General features: G+C 49.7%; 1 protein-coding gene across 1 annotated transcript; it reads left to right on the forward strand.

Annotated features, from left to right (window-relative positions):
- Positions 1-264: 264 nt before the first annotated feature.
- ZNF217 (zinc finger protein 217) lies at positions 265-21782 on the forward strand (the record flags this gene model as incomplete). Its single annotated transcript, XM_070382152.1, is given in 5 exon segments — positions 265-382; positions 14104-15868; positions 19538-19654; positions 20537-21405; positions 21408-21782. Coding segments are annotated over 4 exon segments (2757 nt in total), but the record flags the coding sequence as incomplete, so codon positions are not given.
- Between the last annotated feature and the right edge of the window lie 198 nt (positions 21783-21980).

Genomic DNA, 21980 nt, shown 5'->3' on the forward strand with positions numbered 1-21980 from the left:
GTGTTTCTTTTTTTTTGCTATATCCTCTAGTTTGTTTTATTTGTGACCCGTGTAATTTGTCAAGAAAGTTTAATTGACACTTTGAGTGGAGACCTCCATGGACCAATCGTGCAGGATAGTGGAGGGGGCTGTGGATAAGTTGTGCTTGTAGGGTGGGGGAGGGTCCTCAGTCAAGTTACCAGTCATGATTGGTTAGTCAAGTCGGGATTGCATCTAACCTCTATTTATATTGAGCCTTATTCGTGGCTCCTCCCTTTTTTGGTTTGCTTATAAAAACCAGCAATCACATCTCTTCCAGCATTGTTCCGAGTCAGGTGGACGGGGCCAACTCAGGGAGAAAGAGGCCCCCCCTGGTTCCAGACCCTGTCTACCCTTCTCAAAGGTAATGTCTGCTATTTGTTTTCTATCATGTACTGCTGTGAGGTTTTACACAGCATTTAGAATTGTGAGATGACTTCAGGGGATCAAGAAACTTCATAGAAAAGAGAAGTTTCGTGTTCCCTGGAGTGGTTGGTGATCCCTGCTTCCTTTAGGGCTTCAGTCTTGTTAAAAGAGCTGCCCCGGCTTCCTTCTCAAATGTCGCTTGTAGTTTGCAGAGCTGGCAAGGGTTTGCCTAACTTTTTCATTTTCTTTTCCTGCTAACTCCTCATTGCAGTTTTTCAGGTTTTCCTGCTCTGAACACTGAATTCTTTTAAGTCTGTCTTGGCACCGTTTCAGCCCCTGGATTTACATACAGTTTCCAAATCGCTTCTCTATAATAGTTCCACAGTAAAACAAATACTTGCGAAAGTAAGATAGTACTGGCATTCTCTTCTTCTCATTAAGGCTAACTCAAATGGTGATTCCAATGGATGTTAAACATAGCAAATCAGAAGGGGTTTGGTTTTGTTTTGTTAGAAAGCTGAGAATGCGGTGGCAGGCAGGAGGAGCTGGAGAGAAAATCAGAAGTTAGCTAAAGGCAGAGGGCTCCTATCACGAGGATTAGATCAGAGATAATGGTGCGATTTTATAAGCATACATTGGGAAATAGATCTTAAGGAGGGCTGGTCTGCTTGGATAATTGTGAAAAATGAGGTGTAGCTGATGTGTGTGGCATTAAGAAGGGGTGAAGTGGGGTCTTCCCTCTCTCCCCGAATAACGCGTGAGCAGGAGCATCAGCTCACATTGGAAGGGACATTTCTGGCTCCATTGTTTGTGTCGCCTGCGTCTCTGCAGCACCTGACTCGTTTAGAGAGAGTCTAGCTGGGGGGTGGTGATGGCAAAACAGGATTACGCGTGGGCGGAGCTAAGTATATGGAGCCAACGCTCGATTTTCGATTTTCATTTCATAAGATAATAATGAGTTCTTAGCTTTACTACAAAACCGAGTGTTCCCAGTGTCCTCCTGTTGCTTCTGGAGTTTTCATTCTTAATTGTTTTAACCATACATGCTTTCCAAGGAAATCTGAAGTGTGGGTCTCCGCCTTCTATAAGGGACGAATGTGGCTCACGAGACGCCCTTACGGCGCATTCAGCTCACTCTGTTGTCCATTTAAAAACACAGTACGTGTTTGCAACCCAGCTCTCAGACACTGGCAGAATTTTGCAACGACTTCCCAGTTTTGTTGGCACGTCTCCAGGAACAAGGTTCTTTGTAATTCTTTGCTCAAACATAAGGATCGCCTATAAAACTCTTAGCGGACAGTTTAGTTAATACAATTATCTTTCAATTTAAAAGCCACAGCATAATAAGGTTTTTTGTTGTTGTTTTGGCCAGGCCGGAGTGTGGGGAGGGGAGAGTAACAACCATATGATGTAACTAACAAACCAGTAACTAACAAACCATATGATGCTATTAGGCTCACAAAGTAGCAGCTCTGTGAGGGAATAGGAAAAAGCACCATTTTTTTTTTTTTGCTCAGAAAATAATTCAGTAGCAACAAGGTCTGAGAGCCGAGAGCCTCATTGTTCTTAGTGAAACGATGATTTGTCCAACATTTTGATCGTTTCCCTATTCCTCCTGAAAAGTTTGGACTTTTCTTTTTGCTGCATTTGACACTAGGAGTTTTAACTCTCAGTGCTATTGTGTTTACAGCATTCAAGGTTTCGGAGTTCAAAGGTTATCCATTAACATGTAGAGTGAGGCTACACTTCGGTGAGGACTCAATTTGGTTTCACTTGCTCATTGTTTCTTTGTTTTGTAGTTCTGCCCAGAGTCATTTGTTTTGATAAGTTAAATGAAGGTTCTGGTTTAGGAAGAGTGTGTCTTTGGACTGTGTTTTGGGACGTGACTATCAAGACTTTAAAAAATTTTTTAAGAATGATATTCATCTTTCCTGAGAAAAGGAACTCTAGTACTGGAAGTGATGAAGTGATCAATATCAGTGTACTTGAGCGAAAAAAAGTTCTGGCTTAAGACTACTTCTGGCACTGCTAATTAACGAAGAATGAGAAAGTAATTGGTTCACTTCCTTTTAAAAAAAGACTAACCAGACCATATGTGGGGTTAGTAGTTATATATAAAATGACAGCAAAACATCACACTTGGGCAAATTTGTCCCCTTTGCTAAGAAACTGTCTCTCAAATTCCATTTCCTATTTTATTAAGGATTGCACTGCTCACCAGCGGAGCATTTAGGTAGGGCTTTTTGGGGTACTGACTTATTAAATATATACTTGAAGGGCCTTTCTTGATACGTTTTAAGTTTTTCCATTTTGGATACATTGAAGGCCAATAAAAAAACACACTTAGCTATTCGTTTGTGGGGACTTGCATAGCTTTTACTTTTGCATTCGTTTGCATCTTGAGGCAGAGAACTTGGTGAATGTGATTACTGCTTCTGTGGTTCCTCCTTGGGATTTACGTAAACTGGGGGGGAATATCCCTGGCCTTCGGAATCATAACCTTTGTGCGTGTGTGTGAACAAATAAAAAGAATAGTTGGGAAACGCTTTCAGTTAAGGGGAGGGAGAAGGCTTATTTTGCTTTTGGTCGCCAGCTTTAAGTCTGATTTCACCCATGTGGATTTCTATCAAAGCCAAGATGATTCTTGGAACCTAGGCCAAGTTTAGAAATTTCAAGTTGGACCAGCGCAAGCTCAGCCCTTTCAGAAAAACAGTGACAGTTAAAAGAAAGTTGTGTGCAGATGCACATTTGAGAGACATTTAATCATCTCATCTCATGGACCTTTCTCATGCCTGAGGAAGACCTGAACAAAACGTGCACAGCTGCCTCCTGACCCCCCCGATGGGCGTCAAGGCCCGTCCTGGCCGGGGGCAGCGCCGCTGACCCGGCGTCCGGGCACACCTTGCGGGGGCGGGGCGGCGGCACTGCGCCTGCGCGCGGCCCTAGCGGCCCCCGCCCCGCGTACCTGTCACTGAACCGCCGGCGCGCGGGCCGCGTGAGGCCGGATGGCGGGAGCGGAGGGGGGCGGGGCGGGCAAGGGCGCGCGCGTGCGCCGGCGGCGCGGGGTCCGCGGGCGCGCGCCCGCGCCCACGTCCGGGGCGGGCGGGGGCGCGCCGCGCGCGTCACGTGGCCCGGGGGCGGGCTTGTGGGCGGGACCGGCGGCCGGCGGGGCGGGGCGGGGCGTAGCGGAGCCGCGGGGCCGAGGGCGGGCGCAACAGCTGCTCCGCGAGCACTTTCTGACCCAACAGTCCCCGTGCGCCGGACGCGCCGCGGCCCTGCGGCCCTGGGGACCCCCGCGCCTGCACTGTCCCCGCGCGGACGAGTAGGGGGCGCCCGTGCCTCGGCCCCCCGTGAGCACCCCCGCCCCGCTCACCTTAGCCCCGCGCCCGAGGTGAGCCCGGCCCCCAAATTCTCCGGGCGGGGGTGGGCTGGGGTGGGGGCCGCCGCCTTCGGTGGGGGGGGCTCCCCGGTGCGGGGTCCCCAGGCGGTCTCGCCCGCGGGCTCTGGCCCGGCGAGGGGCCCCGTGCGGGCGCGGGGCCCGGAGGTACCGGCACAAAAGGCCGAGGGGGGGCTCGCCGTGGCCCCCGCCCCGGCCTCCCCGCCCCTGCTCCCGCGGACCCCGGCCGCCGCAGGTAGAGGGGCGCCGCGCCCCCGAGCCCGCCCCCTACCCCTGCCTTCCACCCCGCCCCTCTCGGGCGCCCCCTCCCCGCCCGGCTGCGCGCGATCCCACCGGCGCGGTGCCGGGGAGCCCCGGGTGTGCACCGGCGGTGTGGACGTCGCGCTCACTCCGGGGGACCTCAGCACGGCCGGGGTCGCGGGCGAGCCCGGGGCCCTGCGGGGGGCTGGGCGGGGGCTCCTCTGAAAAGTTGGGTGGCTCCGCCCGGCGGGTCCCCACGGTGGCTGGCCTGGCCGTGGGGGGCGGGCGGGCGGGCGGGGGGAGGCGGGCCGGCGCGGGGTCCCCGGCGATGGCCCGGGAGGGGCCGGCGCAAGTTGGAAACGGGCAAAACAGTGCGTCCTAACAGGCGTCCCCCGCAGACAATGGCCGGGACCGAGCGCACGGGCCGGCGGAGGGCGCGTCTACCGGGCCGAGGGAGGGGCTTGGCCGCGCCGCAGACCCGGGCGCGCACCCCGGCCAGCCCCCGGGGGCCCCCAGACCCGTCTCCGGGAGTCCCGGCTTTTGCCCATCCCAGAGCAGGCGGTGCACCGGGCCGCGTTTCCTGGATGTGTGTGATACGGTTTTTTTTTTTTTTTCCCTTTTTAATTTTAAGAGATTAAAAAAAAAGCAGCTTAAAAAAAGTAACCCTTAAACGTTTTAAGATTGTATCACTCAATTCTAGTGGGACGCGAAAAGCCAGCTGGAAGCAGAAGTAGGAACTCTAAAGGGCAGGAGGGATTGAAATGTTAGCCTAAAAGTGTTTCTTTCTTTTTTTTAAAAGGGAAGTTTCTGCCAGGAGGCGCTGAGTGGCGAAACCGCTCAGTTTCAGATGTAGAGCCCTCTTCACTCTTGATTTGGCCCCAAAAGGCGAGCCCCAGGGGGTGGGCAGGGGGCCAGAGAGGAGGGCGCTGCTGGGGTCTCCGGGAGGCTGCTGGATTTGGGGCGGCCCGGGCGGTCTTGCTCGGAGGGGGCCAGACCTGGCCTGCGGGGTGCACAGGCCGGGACCGGCGCCCCGGGGTCGGGATAGATGTCCAGGTCCGGGGTTGAAACCCACGTTTTAGGATTCAGGGTAGGGCCACCGAGGACGGGAAGCCGCATTCTTGGGCGGGTGGGTGGGGGTGGGGTGGGCCGGGGCTGGGGAGGGGAAGTTTTCGAGCAAGGCTTATTAACAGGAGCAGGAAAAGGCCATCACTGGCCACTTCTGGGCCCCCAAGTCTGTTCACACTTGGAGCAGTGTAAACTTTTCTTCTCTTTTTGTTGTGTTTTCCAAGAAAAGAATCGTCACTTCAGAGTGTGAGGCTTTGGTGCGCTGGTTCTCCTTTGAAATTCCTTGAGCCTCAATTTATCTTTCTGGATCAGCCTATAGGCCTTGGAGTGTTGAGCTTGAACATTCCTTAACGTGTATTGAAGACATGGCGGGTCCAGTGATCCTTTGGCAGGTCTGGGGGCCTGTGTTACTGAGCCCCGTGCAAGCTAGCTGGTTTCCTAGTTTTCTAGATCGTTTGGAAACATTAAGCTGTATGTTTTAAGAACCCTAGGTCTGATTTAGTTCAGGTTGATTCAATTAATGTCTTCATCGCTTTTGAGTTGGTTGAATGAGTTGACATGAGATTAAGCTCAACAAAAGAAAAGGCAGGGGGACAGCAGCTGCCCGCCGGGCCTGGCCACTAGGTAGGGGTCTGGAAGGAAGCCTTTCACCTTCTCTTTTGTATGTGTCAAGAAGTACGTTTAAAATGTTCCGTACTGTACTTTTTCCCCCTCCTGGGACTGATGGACTGCCTTGATTGATTGAAATCAAATAAGATTTAAAATAATGAATTTGGTAATACTTTGAGAATGAGTAATAGACCTAGGTTTTCCATAAAGCCTTTAGAGCCCTAGTGACATGAGCAGAGTGGTAACCTAATTGCTTTTTGTCTGAAAAATATAACAGTCAAACCCCTAGTTTGTGCCTGCTTAGTTAATGTGTGCTAAGGACTTCTTAAGGTGTGTCCTTAATGGTAGATGACTTTTTCTGAGAAGTCCTATTTATTTTAAATAGTGTTTTGTTTCATATTCTAAAGACTGTAGTGATGTGTGTGTGTGTGTTTGTGTTTAATCCTGGTGTTTTAGTGGAAGTCGACCCCCACCCCAAATTGCTGCCATTTTGAATCAGTTATGTAAGTATTGAAATCAAGAGGCAGTGACTTATTTAAAAATGCAGTGGTTGTTAGTTACAAGCCAGATTGACCATTTTTTGGCTTGTTTGGTAGAAGAGGGTTTATAATTTCATTGTCTGGAATTTTAATTATTTGGTGAGAAGGGGGAGGCTGCTCCTTTAGAACTGCACGTTCATTTGCGTGCTGCAGGAGGAAGTGGGGGAGAGCATGGCTTTTCTAGGTAAAGGACACATACTTTTTTCTTTCATGTCCAACCTCAGTGCTTTTCTCTTCACAACACCATCAAACACTGCTGTTTGACCTTTGCTGGTTTTTTTTTTAATTTGTGAGACCTAGGTTTAGTACTTGGGTTCATATTATTCCCTTTCACTTCTTAATCAAAAAAAGGAACTGATAACACCATTCAGATAAAGCTTGCAGAAAATATTGCCCCGGTCACCCTGAAGAATTGATTTAGATAACAGCTTGATCCCCCGCCTCCCAGGTAAGGGAGGAAGACGGAGGGTTAGGGTTAGCTTTTGCCAGTAAAGGTTTAAGCAGAGGCTGGTCAGAGTTCTCTTCCTAATCCTCCATTTTTGGCCTGTTTTAATAAAAGCCCAGTGGTCCTTTTCAGAGGAAATCTGAAAATAGAACTCAGTCATCAAGTCACTTACAAAGTGATGAAATAATTAAGGAATATAATGGCCTGGCAAGGCCAGGGTCCCTCTGTCTCCTCATTCCAGATAAATGCTAATCACTTCTCTGTCTTTTAACAACATTTATGATGAAATGGCCTGTTTTTGCCACAGCAGGGTTGCCTGCCCAACCCTGGAGCACTCTTAATTCTGCTGTGCTTGATTAGAGCCTCGGGGGTCCCAAAAGATGTGCTGTTTTCCCACTTTGTAAAATTATATTCTCTTCTCACAGTTGTTCCAGACATGATATTGGTTGGAAAGAACTTTCGAGTAGTTTTAATGACTCTTGACTGCTTAAAATCTACTACTTAAAAAAAAAAGGCCTTTTCTTAGGACTGTAAAGGATTGGACCTTTTTTTTTTTTTTTTTTTTTTTTGTTCTACATGAAGCTTTGTTTCCATTTGGTTAAAAAAAAAACTCAGATTGTTCCAGCTCACAGATGCCACTACTGCCTGTGTTTTAAATTGTTCGTTTCTAATTTCTTATTTTAGCTTAATTGTGTAGTGGTGTGTTTAATAGATGAATTGGAAAGGTGCTGTCAAAGAACTGAACAATGGCTGTGTATTTTCAGGCTAAGAATTACACAGCAAGAGTGAAACACAGGAGACAGTGTTATCAACTGATGAGTATTTGTTCCACTAGAATAAAATAAATGTAAGGAGACTTTAAGTTAAATGACTTCATGTGGAATACACTGAGTAGTTTTCAAATTACTGAGATGTGTTACAAAATGAAAAAAAACAGCCTGGAAGATATTTACAGAACAGCCACTGAAGTGGAATTGAAGGAATCCCAATCATATTAAATATTCTAACTAGTGAAGGGTTTGGTTACAGCATGTAAATGGAAGTGGTGGCCGTGGAAGGGTCCTGATTCGCCGCCTCCTCTCCAGGTCTTTGGGGGAGGGGTGCTGACTGGCTTAAATGCACGTGGAAGAAAGGATGAGTTGCACAAAGACTGCAGGAAATTTCTTAAATTTGGGGGAGGGAAGCTTGAGCCTTACAGCTGAAGAGCCTGACTTTGAGGGGGCAGTGTTAACCCTTCCGACATGCTGGTGGAATGGTGACTTTGGGGAGGAAGGTGATGTGGATTCTTTGCTCCAGCTTTTTCCTATAGTTAGGCAAATTTGCAGTGGTATGTAGGGCGGAGGATTTGGAATGGAGGCCGTGAGGGCAGATAGAAATCTGACTTTGAGGAAGTGGGAGGGCTGTGGGGGGGTGGGTAGAGAACCATCCTTTCCTAAAATCTGCAGCTCATGGTGAGTAAGCTCAATTCTTACAGAAATCTTCCCAACACACGGAGGGGCACCCCTGCCGGCCAGGTGCCACAACGCACCCCTCCTTTACACCGGAACGCCCATCAGAACCCCTTAGAAAGTTAGAGCGTTGTTGGCGGGCTGTTCTGAACAGCCTCATTACTTCCTGCCCAGGGTCACAGCATAACTGAGTTACTGGAAATCTGGGGCCAGTTTGGTAATTTTATGATAAAGTTGAGAAATAAAATTACCAAACCCGAAAAGACAGCTGAATAAGTTGTGTACGAGAGAAGGAGTTTAATCCTGTGGCCTTTGGCCTGCAGGGTCCCCTGCTTCTGCAGGAGAGCAGGCCTGCAGTCAGCTGCCAGGGTCTCGGGGGCTCCCAGAGAGCCGGCCGTGCTCTCTCTCGCTGCCAGGGTCAGGGAGCCTCAGTTTAGCATACGGGTCTATGGGCTGGAGAGGGAGAGTCCAGGTATGTTTTGTTCCCCAGTCAGCATTTAGGAGAAACGCTTGTTTCTTGCTGTATTTCCTGCCTGTAACAAATCAGGATAACCTCAGAACTGTTCAGTTACACCAGAAGAAGTATTTTTGTGTTTTTTAGGTCGGCGGATAAGTTCAGTTCAGTGTGTAAGTCTACTGAGCAGTGATTATATTAACTGAATGAAGGTAGACTTTTTTTCTTCTTCTTTTTGAAAGCAAATAGGTGATTTGAAAGAGCCAGACGTACAGCTTTAGTATTTACTCAACAGATAGGGAGGGGAATATTTAAATGTGGCTAAAGAAAGGTCTTGTGCCTTAAAAGGCATTGCCCTTGTTTATATATAATCTGAAGTTGGGTTAAATTGGGTGTAATTAAGAACACTCATCACTTGGCTCTGTGGAAAAAGAGGTGTGTGTAGGGGGTAATGGGTAATATAATGGTTATGGTGATTTGTTTATGTGTGTATACATGTACATACAGAAATACAAATATATATATATTTATATACACAGTTATCTGTGTGTGCAGCATTTTCTCTGTATAGTTAAAAATACACTTTTTTTTGTTGTTGTTGTTGAAATTATCTTTAGTCCTCTTCAAAATCTTTTCTAAATACTTAAGGTAATACTGGTTAAGTGGTAATAATAGAAACTCACTGATAGCAATGCTTCTTGCTTAATTAAAAATAAAAAAATTAATTTCCCTTACAGTTCTCTTTCACATCAAGATGGAATTTTTAAAAGCCAGTTTACAGGCCACAGTATCTGTTAATGTTGATATTACTGAAACTAAAGCTAATACGTGGTGCTTTTAAGTTTATAGTAAGATCCTTTATTGATCTTAATTGATTTAGGAGGAATCAGGCTGAGTTCGTCATCATAACCTGCAAATGTGCTAGCAGGATTATATTTCTATCCTATCTTGGTCTCCCATGTAGAACTGAGCACCTACACTGAATTTCAACAGTGAGACTGTCTTGTCACAGCTTCTCAGGCTCTGCCTTTAAATAATCATTCACTTTCGAATAGGTTGTGGTGTTGAATATAAGCTGAATATTTTAATCTTTCTCTTTAACTTTTAAACATCCTTCCACAGCTATATTAGGAAAGTCAGGTTGACCATCTGCTCAGTGGGTGTGACCTTGGTGATTTCCTTGAAATAGTGTTGAAGGATTTAGTCGGTGGGTTTTATCACCACTGTAGGTTGCTATGAAGAGTTCTCTTCACTTGTCAGACTAAGGAAAAAATAGTGTGTGTCAAATAGACAAGGAAAATCCTGGAAAAATTGTCAGTTTCCTAACCAGATCTTGGAGATAATTTTGAAGTTTAAAGGATACAAATGAATCGGCCAGAGACTAGCAGTTTGTTTAGACTGAATGTTTCAACATCTATTTAGATACCTTAGTAGCTTGGATGACTTGCTGTAATACTGCAAATTACTTGGCTATAAATAGAATTTTTATGTGTTTTTAACAGGTTTTGAGGACTTTGAATACTTGATTGCTGCACACCATGCTAGATTTTCCATGTCAGATAACCTGTTCAGTTGGGGTGTGCTGTCTTTGAGGTCACTGGTTTGAGAACAACTGTACATAAAGAACGGTATTTCCAAGTCACTTGGTCAGCAGGGTGGCATTCACCTGTAATTTCTATGAGTATGTGCGTAAGCACAAAGTATGTGCTTCTCATTGAGCGTTACAGAGTGGGTAGTAGTTGCTAATTTCCAGGTCTGTAGGCATTGGCAGAATTCATAGTAACTTTACTCACAGATGAGTATCTGCTTTTTAAAAAAATAAATGGCTTAAAGAACACCAGACTTGCATTTTATTTTAGGTGGTTACAGCAGTATGGTTCTTTCTTTTCAAAGCTTGTGTTGTGGTAAATTAAAAAAAAAAGTATCTACTGAAGTGATCACAATATAACTTGGTTAGTTTTCTCTCCAAGTAGAAAGTTATACTGAATAACCTGTTGCTTCAGGTGCCTGAGGAGTAAATGGCTGACAGTTGAGTGCTGTCGTTTAACCTGAGGAAAAGTTAAAAAAAATTTAGATACTGGAAAACTTTTTTGCTGAGCACCTTTCGCTCAGCTTAGCGTGTTCAGAAGGCTACCTCTTCTGCAAACTAGCGTTTAGAGTGAGCCTGTTGGTTCATGACGTCTCCCCCTGCACCATCTCCTGTTCTTTGTTGAGACAGACAGGTCTCTTCAGCCCCATCGGTTACTGTTGGATTCTGGGAGTCTGTGCGCTCACACTTCCCTCAGGTGGGCTGGGGCTCTGTCACCATGAGCAGGAGGGAGGTTAGAATGTCTGTTTTTCATAAGTTGTTATTCAGGTCTTTGGGAGTACGGGCACTCTATATAAAGATTTTTGTTTTTTGGTGAGCAGTCTAGTCTTGGAAGTTACTGGTTTATAGTTTAAGGAAGTGTTTTGTCTGCATCGAGTGTCTGTCAAGAGTTGAGGGCAGGGACTTCCTGGGGGTCCAGGGCTTAAGACCCCGCACTCCTGAGGCGGGGGCCCAGGTTCCGTCCCTGGTCAGGGAGCTAAGGTCCCACGTGCTGCCGCCGCACGACTTAGGCAAAAGTAAATAAGTAAGTAAAATGGAAAGGAGTTGACAGCGTTTGCTGTGAGAGATGGCCCTGGGAGGCCTTGCATTTTAGGCTTGGCAGGTCAGTGAGAAAAGTGGTTATAAGTCCAAGTGATGCAGTTTTGCTTCTACTCGTCAACTTTATGGTACGATTATATACGATTCGCTTTTTATTATCCTCTTAACAATGTAGAAAATGGTCATTAGGTGGCAGCCACAGACAGCCATGTAGAAGGCTTGATGAACATTCAAGTTAATCTTAGTGTCAAGTCCGTTACGGTTGGTGAGTGGCCAGAGACCGGCACAGTCCTTCTGCACACCTGTCCTGCTGAGCCCGTTTCCTGAGAGGCTGACCCTGTGGCCCTTTCTGGGCACTGGGGGGCAGCAGTGAGCCAGCAGGCAGGAGGTCTGCCCCTGGGGGCTGGAGGCACGGTGCCTTCTGAGAGGACAGAAAGGACTGCTGTGACCCTGGGCCGCGGGCAGTTGGGCGCAGCTAGTGACTGTCAGGCTCTGTCCCTTGGCTGGAAGTTTTGCCACCAGAAGACCCCCGGCCTGGGACGTCCATCCCCCAGCTTCCCGCCCCATCCTGTTCACCCTCTCGGGCAAAACCGAAGCCCTTCTTTCTCTGAAGACTTTTTTCCAGCGTCCTCCTGTACCACTCCTTTGGGACTTGTGTTGGAAGCTGATGACGACTTACTTAACCCAGATATTTGAACATTTCAAAGATAAAAGTTGAAACTAAATTGTCAGAAGACAGGAATTTCCAGTATATGCCGTTACCCCGTGAGGGAAGTGCACCCACATCGCTGTCTTCCATCCAGAGTTGTTGGGAGTTTAGGATTGGTGTCTTTGGGGAGAGATTATTTACAGAAAAGTGGAGTTCCCCAAAGCTGACAAATGTCAGATTATTGTCAGATTTAAAAAAAAAGTTGAGGTCTGACATGCAGGACTTTGATTTTTGTCAAATTGGGACATTAAAAAAAAACACCCCAAAACCCTTTCCTATTGCCACTCTTTTCATTTTATAAGAGGGGTACTTTGGCACCCAAAAAGTAGAAAGGGTCTTAAATAAAGGGCAGGCTTTATTCAAATGGAGATGAATTCCTGTAGCTGTGCGTACTGCTCATGGAGTCACCTCTCTCACTTCTCACTCAGCTGTCGGCCAGTGAAAAGTGTCGTCAGGGTTTGAGAGCTGCTTTTCCAGAGTGTGTGCTATGACTTTCTTCAGTTACAGTATTACCTGGGACACTCACGTTCAGTAAATATTTGCTGAATGAGTAAATGACTACACGGAAACCTGAAGAATCACTCAACAAATCCAAGTATCATCTCACATCTTGATCAGCGTGATCACAGAGTTACGTCTACCCATGAAGTGTGTCTAACCCCAGGACATGGATATTTTGAACTCTGCAAGTGGTCCTGTAATTTAACCACCTGCATTGAGTAGACGGAGGAAGATGGGGTATGTGGTGGTGACAGCTTCAAGGCTGTAACTCAGCCAGGACTGGAACTCGGGCCTCTGGAGTGCTCTGTGCTGCCCAGCAGCTGGCAGCCCAGTCTGCATGTTTCTCCTCCATTGTGACTGCAACAAAAGGCTAAGAAACTAAAGATAAAACACTTCAGTCCATTCTTTCTTTACCCTAAACTTTGATCTGCAGGCTTGGGTAGAAAACCTTAACGTTAAAGATCTAGTTTACTCCTAACTAAAAGATAACAGGGAGTAGGAGGATTTTCTTTTTCTGGGTGTGAAGAAGGGGAAGAAATGTTTCCTCCTGTTCTGAGCCCACTGCTCCTGCTCTTTGAGGAAGTGGAGAGAAGGAAAGGAGAGGTGTGTGTGTGTGTGTGTCTGTTAACTGTTGACTCTGGTGGGAGCGGCTTGCATGTCTTTGTGTTTTCTTGGGTGGACTTGACTGACTTCAGTTAAAGTAGCTGGGACTGTGTAAAAACAGTTCCTGTGCTCACCTTGAAGGTGGAGGGTGTTGGCTTCACAGGTTAATCCTTCTGCAAGTGTGAAAATTCGCTTCCAGCTCAGAGCCTGCAGTTCAATCAGGTCATCCATTTTGCACCTGGCCAATGCATACGTGAATTAGAAATGAGAAAGTCTGTTTTCTGATGGAAGCCTAGGCCATGTTGAACCAGCCGTGTTGAGGATCTTACTTAAAATGTGTGCATTCACAGAGTAGCTTTGTGTCTGTATTTCCTTATTTGTAGTCTGGGCAAGGAAGTCCTACCCTGGTGCCCACTGAAGGCAGAAGGTTGTTAAAAGCAAACGGGTTTGGGCAGTGGAATGAGGGGCACAGTGTCCAGTGGTTCAAAATATATTAAGGTTCTGCGTGGCTAGGATGAGAAACTGTTCCAAAATGGGTTTCTTGAGTGGGGATTTTAGGAGAGGTTCCTGTTTTTCAGTGATGTTGGTGATTAGGGTATGTGTAATCGCAGTGTGCTTTTAAGCATTTGCGTTTCTTGTGTATTTGTCTATAAGAAAATGTGAAGCTCTGGCTTTTAAAGTTTTGCCTCAGATGCTTTCATGGTTGTTCTTTTTTTTTTTTACAAGTCTGTAGACTCGTAGAGATTGTAAGGATACACATCATGCACTTTAGTGGCAGTTAAAACATACTAAGCTGAATTTGATCATTTCTGTTCTGAAACTTGACATTTTTGATTTAAATCATCGAAGCACCAGGTTTTCAGTTTAACTGTGCACTTCTTGTGGTTTGATAAGGTTTATTGGATAAAACGCTAATGGTCTAATTAATGAGCATGCGTAGCAGGATGCTCTGTACACAGTAATACTAGCTAAAAGGAAAGCCACTGAATCGGGGACCTTCTCTGCTTCGTGGGGAAGACCAGTGAGTCATCGGCCCGCCTTCTCTCCTTTCTGACGGAGCTCACCTTTTTTTTTCTCCTCTAGGTTTTGGAAGTCCCTTGTCTCCAGGTTGCTGGAAGTGACTTCTTGCTCAGCTGGATCAGCCACTCGGTGAAGACAACTCATGCTTTGTGCTGGCTCGGCTCTGCATCCACCGCCGGGCAGTCTCTGTGCCTGGTCCTAGAGAGACCCAGCGATCGGCGTTGTGACTGAGCTTCCTGGACTTGTGAAGAGACGACGGTAGAGGAATACACACTTTCTTTTGAATTTTTACAACAAATATTTGCTCTAGTTTTGAAGCCTCGGGCTGCTGGGTGTGTAAGTGACAAGTCTTTTATAAGTGGCCTTATTCCAACTCCAGAGATTCCTCAAGCAGATTCTAATTTTATATACAATCCTCAGGAGACAGGAAACATGCCAACCCAATCCCTCTTGGTGTATATGGATGGACCGGAAGTGATCGGCAATTCCCTTGGCACCCAAATGGAGCTTGATGACGCCATGACGATCAAAGGGGCCGCCGCGGTCCCCTTCCGAGCGGCGCAGGAGAAGAGCATCACCCAGATGGAGGGGTGCATGCCCCTGGACTGCATGTTCTGCAGTCAGAGCTTCACGCGCTCCGAGGACCTCAGCAAGCACGTCCTCCTGCAGCACCGGCCCACCCTCTGTGAGCCTGCCGTCCTGCGCGTCGAGGCGGAGTATCTCAGCCCTCTGGATAAAGTCCAGGTGCGCAGCGAGCCTCCCAAGGACAAGAGCTGCAAGGAGAACGAAGAGCTGAGCTGTGAAGTGTGCGGGCAGACGTTCCGCGTGGCTTTCGACGTCGAGATCCACATGAAGAAACACAAGGACTCGTTCACGTACGGGTGTCACATGTGCGGCCGGCGGTTCAAGGAGCCCTGGTTTCTGAAGAATCACATGCGGACGCACACGGGCAAGTCGGGGGCGAAGAGCAGGCTGCAGCCCGGCCTGGAGAGCCCGGCGACCATCAACGAGGTGGTGCAGGAGCCCGCGGCCGAGGGCGTCTCCTCGCCGTATAAGATATGCATGGTCTGCGGCTTTCTGTTTCCAAATAAAGAAAGTCTCATCGATCACCGGAAGATGCACACCAAAGAAGCTGCTTCCGGGCCCCGTGGCCCGCAGATCGAAGCCCCACAGGAAGGCATGCTGTCGCCGGGGGCGGAGCTGCTGCAGTTCCTGAATCTGAGACCCACGTCCCCCGCCGAGATCGCCAAGAAGCCGGCCAAGTGGATACCTCAGCTGGACCCGTTCACCACCTACCAGGCCTGGCAGCTGGCCACCAAGGGCAAGGTGGCTGTGTGCCGAGAGGTGAAGGAGCAGCAGCCGGGCCAGGAGGGCAGCACCGACAATGATGAGTCATGCTCCGACAAGGAGGAGCCGGGGGAGATCTGGAGCGGTAGCAAGAGCCAGCCCGAAGGTTCTGGAAAGCCCAGGACAAGTAAAAGCGGTTGCCCCGGCCTCTCCCAAGACAAGGAGAAGTCCAGACACCCCCATGGTGAAGTGCCTTCTGTGGACGCGGACCCCAAGTTGGCCAGTAGTAAGGACAAGCCGACGCACTGCGCCGAGTGTGGCAAAGCCTTCCGGACCTACCACCAGCTGGTGCTGCACTCGCGCGTGCACAAGAAGGAGCGCAGGCCCGACGCCGGCTCGCCCCCCGCCGCCGCGGACGGCAGGCAGCCCAGGACGTGCTCCCCGGAGCTGCCGCCCGCCCTGGAGGACAGCGGGGCCCTGGACCGGGAAGCTGGCTCCGAAGACGGTTCCGAGGACGGGCTCCCGGACGGGCTGCACCTGGGTGAGCTGCCCCCCGACCCCCGACCCCCGCCTGGTCCTGCAGGGAGGACATGGCCCACTGAGGGCGGGTCTGGGTGCTGGCTCCTGGTCTCACCCTGTTGTAAAAGTCCCTAAGCTCTCAGGGCCTTCGTCTCCTTTCTGTAACAGTAGGGTGGCCTTAAAAGGCCTGTCGCGGTTTCTTCCTGCTCTGAGAGTGACGTGATGTCATATTTTGCTAACAGAAGCCCCACGTTAGCTCACCTGGCTCATGTGCTGTGTCACAGCGGGGCAGAGGCCTGGGGTGCTGCTGCATGCCCCCGGGCCCAGGGCGGCCCCCAATGTCTGCAAGGGGAGAGACGGGGCCTCCATTTACATCCCAGCATCCCAGTCCTAGTCTGTAAAAGCAGGGTTCCCTGAAAGGCAGTACACTTGCCTTTCTGTCAAGAGCCAGCTCGCACACACGTACTCCACGTGTGTATCTGCGGGCAGAGATCAGGATGGGAGTGACCGTCCATGAGAAAGGGTGTGACCGGGAGGCCCCTGGGTGCTGCCTGGCCCCCAATCTGTGCGTCTGGGGGCAGGTACTTGTTAACTCAGTCACTCCAGCACCTGGTAAAGTATAGAGAATGAACACATCAAAGCTAATTGAAAGATCTAATCTGCTCAGTCACAATTCTAGTGTTTTGATGGCACTTTGAGGAAACGGCGGGGAAGGTGATGGCACCCCACTCCAGTACTCTTGCCTGGAAAATCCCATGGACAGAGGGGGCTGGTGGGCTGCAGTCCATGGGGTCGCTAGGAGTCGGACGTGACTGAGCGACTTCACTTTCACTTTTCACTTTCATGCATTGGAGAAGGAAATGGCAACCCACTCCAGTGTTTTTGCCTGGAGAATTCCAGGGATGGGGGAGCCTGGTGGGCTGCTGTCTATGGGGTTGCACAGAGTCGGACACGACTGAAGTGACTTAGCAGCAGCAGCAGAGGAAACGGAGGCCGTTGCGGAGGGCCTGTTGGTGGGTCTCTCCGGTCCAGGGGGCACCGTCCACGGCAGAGCGTCCCACCTGTGCTTCAGGTCGTGCCCCTCTTCACACAGCTTTTCTCTCCGTTTAGTAATCTTTTATTGACTAGAGGATTCTGCTGTTGGAGCTCAGCTGATAAACCCCTGCCAAATCAGCCGGGGAATGATGAGAACATGACTTAGTCTTAGAAAAACAGTATCCTTTACAGAGATGGTCTTGGTTTAAACATACACTGGCGTCTTGTGTTGTGAGTTGGCCGTGTTGATGTCTCTTAAGAGCCCCCTGTATGACACCCAGGGGGAATGTGACCGGATAATACGTCTTCTCTCAAGCTGGTGCCCAGTTTCTGTCCTGATCACATGATGGGGGTGAGGGTGGTAGTTTTCATAGCAAATATTTAGTGTGTTTTGAGTTTCCTTGGAGACAGGAAACGTAGCACTTGGCATGCTTATAATCTTCAGGTTTTAGAAATCTAGAAAATGCATTAGATGTCTTAATGACATCATAAAAATGACTTTAAACATAGCCTTCTAGTCTTCTAAGTGATTCCTTCGAAACAGTGGCAGTGCTGTGCTGTTTGTGGTGAGAGAGCTGCCCCGATGCCCAAGAGCTGTGAGCGGACAGTCGCATTTGCTCGTAGGTGGCGTGGGCAGGACCGAGTGGAAAACCTGGGCCCCGTTGGCAGACGGCTAGGATGGCCCGTAATAGCTGGGAGCACCAAGATTTGCGATGGGTCTGGTTATATCTTGCTTAACCTTTCTTTGCCCTGATTTCCTTGTTTACACAATTGGTTCATCGACCCTTATCTTCCACCTCCCAAGGATGATTTTAGCTGCCTATTTATTAAAAAAAAAATCCTTTATAAAGGACAGCACAACAGAACCATGGGTGAAGCTGGAGGAGCAGGAACCTGGTAGACTGGACATTTCACGTCCTTTGTGTTGGAGGAAAGGCATTTCGTAACTCTGGATGTGACGCAACACACCCTAAATCCCGACACAGCTGGAAGTAGTAAACTGCCGTAACACGCAAGCTCAGCTGAAGTCTTGGCGAGCTGGGTGTGAGTGTCAGAGGAAGAGCGGGGCGCTCTGTGAGAGGTTGGATCCCCTGAACCCACACTGTGATGGGCCTTCTGGTCTAGACTTAGCTTACTGTCATCTACTGCCAGCCTGGCTTTCCTTTTTTTTTTCCAGCCTGGCTTTCTTTAGATTTACTTTCACGATCAAAAAGCGAAGTAAATGATTTATTGTTTTCAACTTTTATAAACTGGATTAATAATAGTGATTCATGTAAGTTGATTTTTTAAGTCCTCTTGACACCTTTTTAGACCAAAGGTTGTCTCTCCTGTCTTCCAGTATTTGGAGGTGGCTATACTGTCTTCTGGAGAAGGCAATGGCAACCCACTCCAGTACTCTTGCTTGGAAAATCCCATGGATGGAGGCGCCTGGTGGGCTGTGGTCCATGGGGTCGCACAGAGTCGGACATGACTAAAGTGACTTAGCAGCAGCAGCAGCATCATGCTGTCTTCATGGAAGTTCAGGGGTGACAGAAATTATATGGTCCTGTCTCTTTTGTTTTTAAGTCATGCCCCAAGGCTTGTGGGATTTTAGTTCCCCCATCAGGGATTGAACCTGGTCCCTGGGCCATGATAGTGTGGGGTCCTGACCACTGGACCATTGGGGAATTCTCTTTACTCCCGTCTTTATGGTACCTGGGAGCTCACCAAGGTTTCTTATAAGCTGCTTTTTAAAATCAGTGAAGTCTATAAATCTAGACTTAGGAATGTGGACAGAGCCAGGCAGAGGCCCTTCCGTTGGAAATTCCAGTTTCCAGGCAAAAGGATGAGTTATGCTGAATTTACAAATGCCCCGTCTTCTGCTTCAGCCACACTGGTGGGTGTGACGTGACCAGCGGTGACAGGAGGTTCACCCTGAGCTCGGGGTCCTGCTGGACAAGCCGGGGCGTGACCAGGGCCTGTGCCCGCCTCAGGGGGCCTGTGTCTGCTCCATTGTCCTGATTGTGGACAGAGGGGCTTAAAGTCTAACCCGCTGTTCCTTGGGGACAGATTGTGATTCGTCAAGGTTGCCCATGTGAGCACAAATAATATGATCTGCTTTCCAAAATCTGCTTTGCTAAATTTTGACGAACTTTCCTAGGTGTTTGCCCAGGGCCAAACTTTTAAAGATTAAGTTGTGCCTGCTGCCCTCTAGTGGTAACGGGCTTAATCTTAAACCAGTTAGTCTTCCTTCTGCTGGTTGGGAAGCCGGCATTTGTGTTGGCTGGGTTTTCTAAATTACTTATTCTGAAGAAGCTGGTTATTCCAGCCCGTGTGCAGGTCCAGCTCAAGTTTGCCAGATTCTGTGTGTCTCAGGCCTGGGAGCGCAGAAAGCGCTCTGTTCATTTCAGTCTATTAAATGGTCTTGTGACCGAAACCATGAAGAAGGCAGTCATCAACAGTGAGCTCTGCTGTGCTCAGAAAACAAAACTGTTGCACACCGGCTTTGATGCTGCACACAGCCTCAAAGCAGCAGTTGGCTGTTTTTAGCCAATACCTAATATAAAAAGTATTTTAGATTCTCCAAAAATGTTCTACCAAGAATCTTTAAGTCAGCTTGCCCTGTTCACATCCTTGAACTGTCTTCTTAAGTGAATATTTTTGTTTCTGTTTTAAGATAAAAATGATGATGGAGGGAAAATGAAGCATCTTACATCCTCAAGAGAATGTAGTTATTGTGGAAAGTTTTTCCGTTCAAATTATTACCTCAATATTCATCTCAGAACGCATACAGGTAAGGAACTCCTTACATTTGTTTACTGCATGTATTAGCTCTGAGGATTGTGATGTAGTTGTGTGTCTGATTTTTGTTGTTGTCCAGATACTCTTCTAGATCCATGGGACATCTTAAGAATATACGTGTAGCCTGTTGATTTGTAGCTGTTGTTTTGCTTCCTTTAGTGTTATTGTAACTTCAACTGTTTTCTTGTGAAGTTGGTCTCTTGTTTAATGTCTGATTCCTTTATCCTTACTCTCATTTTATTAAAATCTCTAATATTTTTAAATGTCACAGCTTTATTAATTTTTATGATTTAGAATGAAATTAATATTTAATCATCTTTGTTTATTACTATTATTACACCTATGTTTATTACTATTACTTTTTGGCCACTCTGCCTGGCTTGGGGGATCTTAGTTCCCGCGGCAGGTGATTAAAAGCATGATGTTGGCACTGAGAGCTTGAAGCCCTAACCACTGGACCCCCGGAGAATTCTGTCACCTTTTCTTGAGGTTGTGGAGCAGCGGTAACAGTGGTTTGGGAGGCCCTGTGCACTTGGACTTGCTTCTCTTCCACTCACTGGCTGTGTGACCATAGGCAGATTAACTTTTCTGCGCTCTCATTTTCTTAGCTGTAAAGGTGGGATAATATTGACTGGTGTAGGGCTGTAATGAAGATTAAATTAGATCATTTTAAGGTGTGCTTTTAAATTTTTAAATGGAAGACACATGTTCACATTTTCAAATATTTGGGGTAGAAAGAGTGATAAAGCCACAACTCCTGAGAGCTTCTGGATGAGAAGATTCACAGACCAGAAGGGAAGAGGGAAGAACTGTTCTCTGCGTGTGTTGACGCTTTCCGTGAGCGTGTGTAGTAAAGTGACCCTTCTCGTTGTAGGTGAAAAGCCATACAAATGTGAATTCTGTGATTATGCTGCAGCGCAGAAGACCTCCTTGCGGTATCACCTGGAGAGACACCACAGGGACAAGCAGATGGACGCTGCCGCAGACGCCAAGAGCGACGGGAGGCCCCCGGAGGCCGAAGATGCACTGCTAACCGCCGACGGTGCGCAAACCAAAAATTTGAAAAGATGTTTCGACGGTGCCAAAGATGTTAAAGGCAGCCCACCCGCAAAGCAACTGAAGGGGATGGCCCCCGCCTCTCAGAGCGTCCTGGGCGGCGCCGTGCTCGCGCCAGTGCACAGGGAAACTCAGGATTTCAGCAAGGATGCAGTGGACGACGGTGCCGAGAAGCTGAGCAAGGCCCCCGGCCCCGCTTACTTGGACGCCTTGAAGAAGAGGCCGCCCGCGGACCCTCAGGCCAGCCCCCTGGTGTGCAGGACAGAGGCGGCCACGGCAGCCCGCCACGCGCAGCTCGGGCCCCGGGAGAAGCGGGCGGCGGACGCAGGCTGCCAGGAGAAGCCCCTGAACCTGTCCCTCGCCCCGCACGGGGGCGCGGGGGCGCCTCTGGGCAGGAGCGTGACCGCCAGCAGCACCTGCCCGTTCTGCACCTTCAAGACCTTCTACCCGGAGGTGCTGACCATGCACCAGCGGCTGGAGCACAAGTACCACCCTGACGCGCACAAGAGCTGCCGGGGCAGGGCTGCGCTGCGCAGCCGGCGGACGGGCTGCCCGCCGGCCCTGCTGGGCAAGGACGTGCCCCCGCTGCCCGGCGCCTTCAGGCCCAAACCGCGGCCGGCCGCCCCGGCGCAGCCAAGCCTGCGCCGCCGAAGCGGCTCGCGCCCGGCGCCTGGGCCCAGCAGAGCCCGCCGCCCCCGCCGCCCGCGGGCGCCGACAGCACTTTAGCCCCCAGCAACCTCAAGGCGCTGCGCCCGCTGCCACCGCCCGGCCTCGGGGTTTCGGGGCCCGGTCCCGCCCGCACGCCGCCCGAAGCACCGCCCTGCAAGGCGGGCCCGGAGAAGGTGCGGCGGCCCGAGCCGCAGCCCCCCGCCGATGCCGCCAGGAGCGACGGCCCCTGGGTGCCCACCAGGGACTACGCGTGCGGCCGCGGCGGCGCTGAGCCGGGGGAGCCGCTGCCCAAGCGGCCGCGGGTCCCGCCTGAGCCGCCCTGTGCGCCGTGCCGCCGGCCGCCGAGCTGCCGCGGTACCCGCGTGGTGCGCGGGCTGGCGTCCTGCTGCCGCCTGAGTGCGCCTCGCGCCCCGCGCCCCAGCGCCCGCGCGCCGCGCCCGGGCCCGCCTTCGCCGCGCTGCTACCCTGCGCGCCCGCCGCTGCGCTGGAAGGTGGGCGTCCTCGGGGGGCCCTAGAGGGGCGGGGGGGCCCTGGAGCAGCGGCCCCTTTTCCAGCTTCTCCCGGGCTGGGCTGAAGGCAGCGGGGCCCAGGGG

The sequence above is a fragment of the Bos mutus genome, chromosome 13 (genome assembly GCF_027580195.1).
Source record: "Bos mutus isolate GX-2022 chromosome 13, NWIPB_WYAK_1.1, whole genome shotgun sequence".
Lineage (NCBI taxonomy): Eukaryota > Metazoa > Chordata > Mammalia > Artiodactyla > Bovidae > Bos > Bos mutus.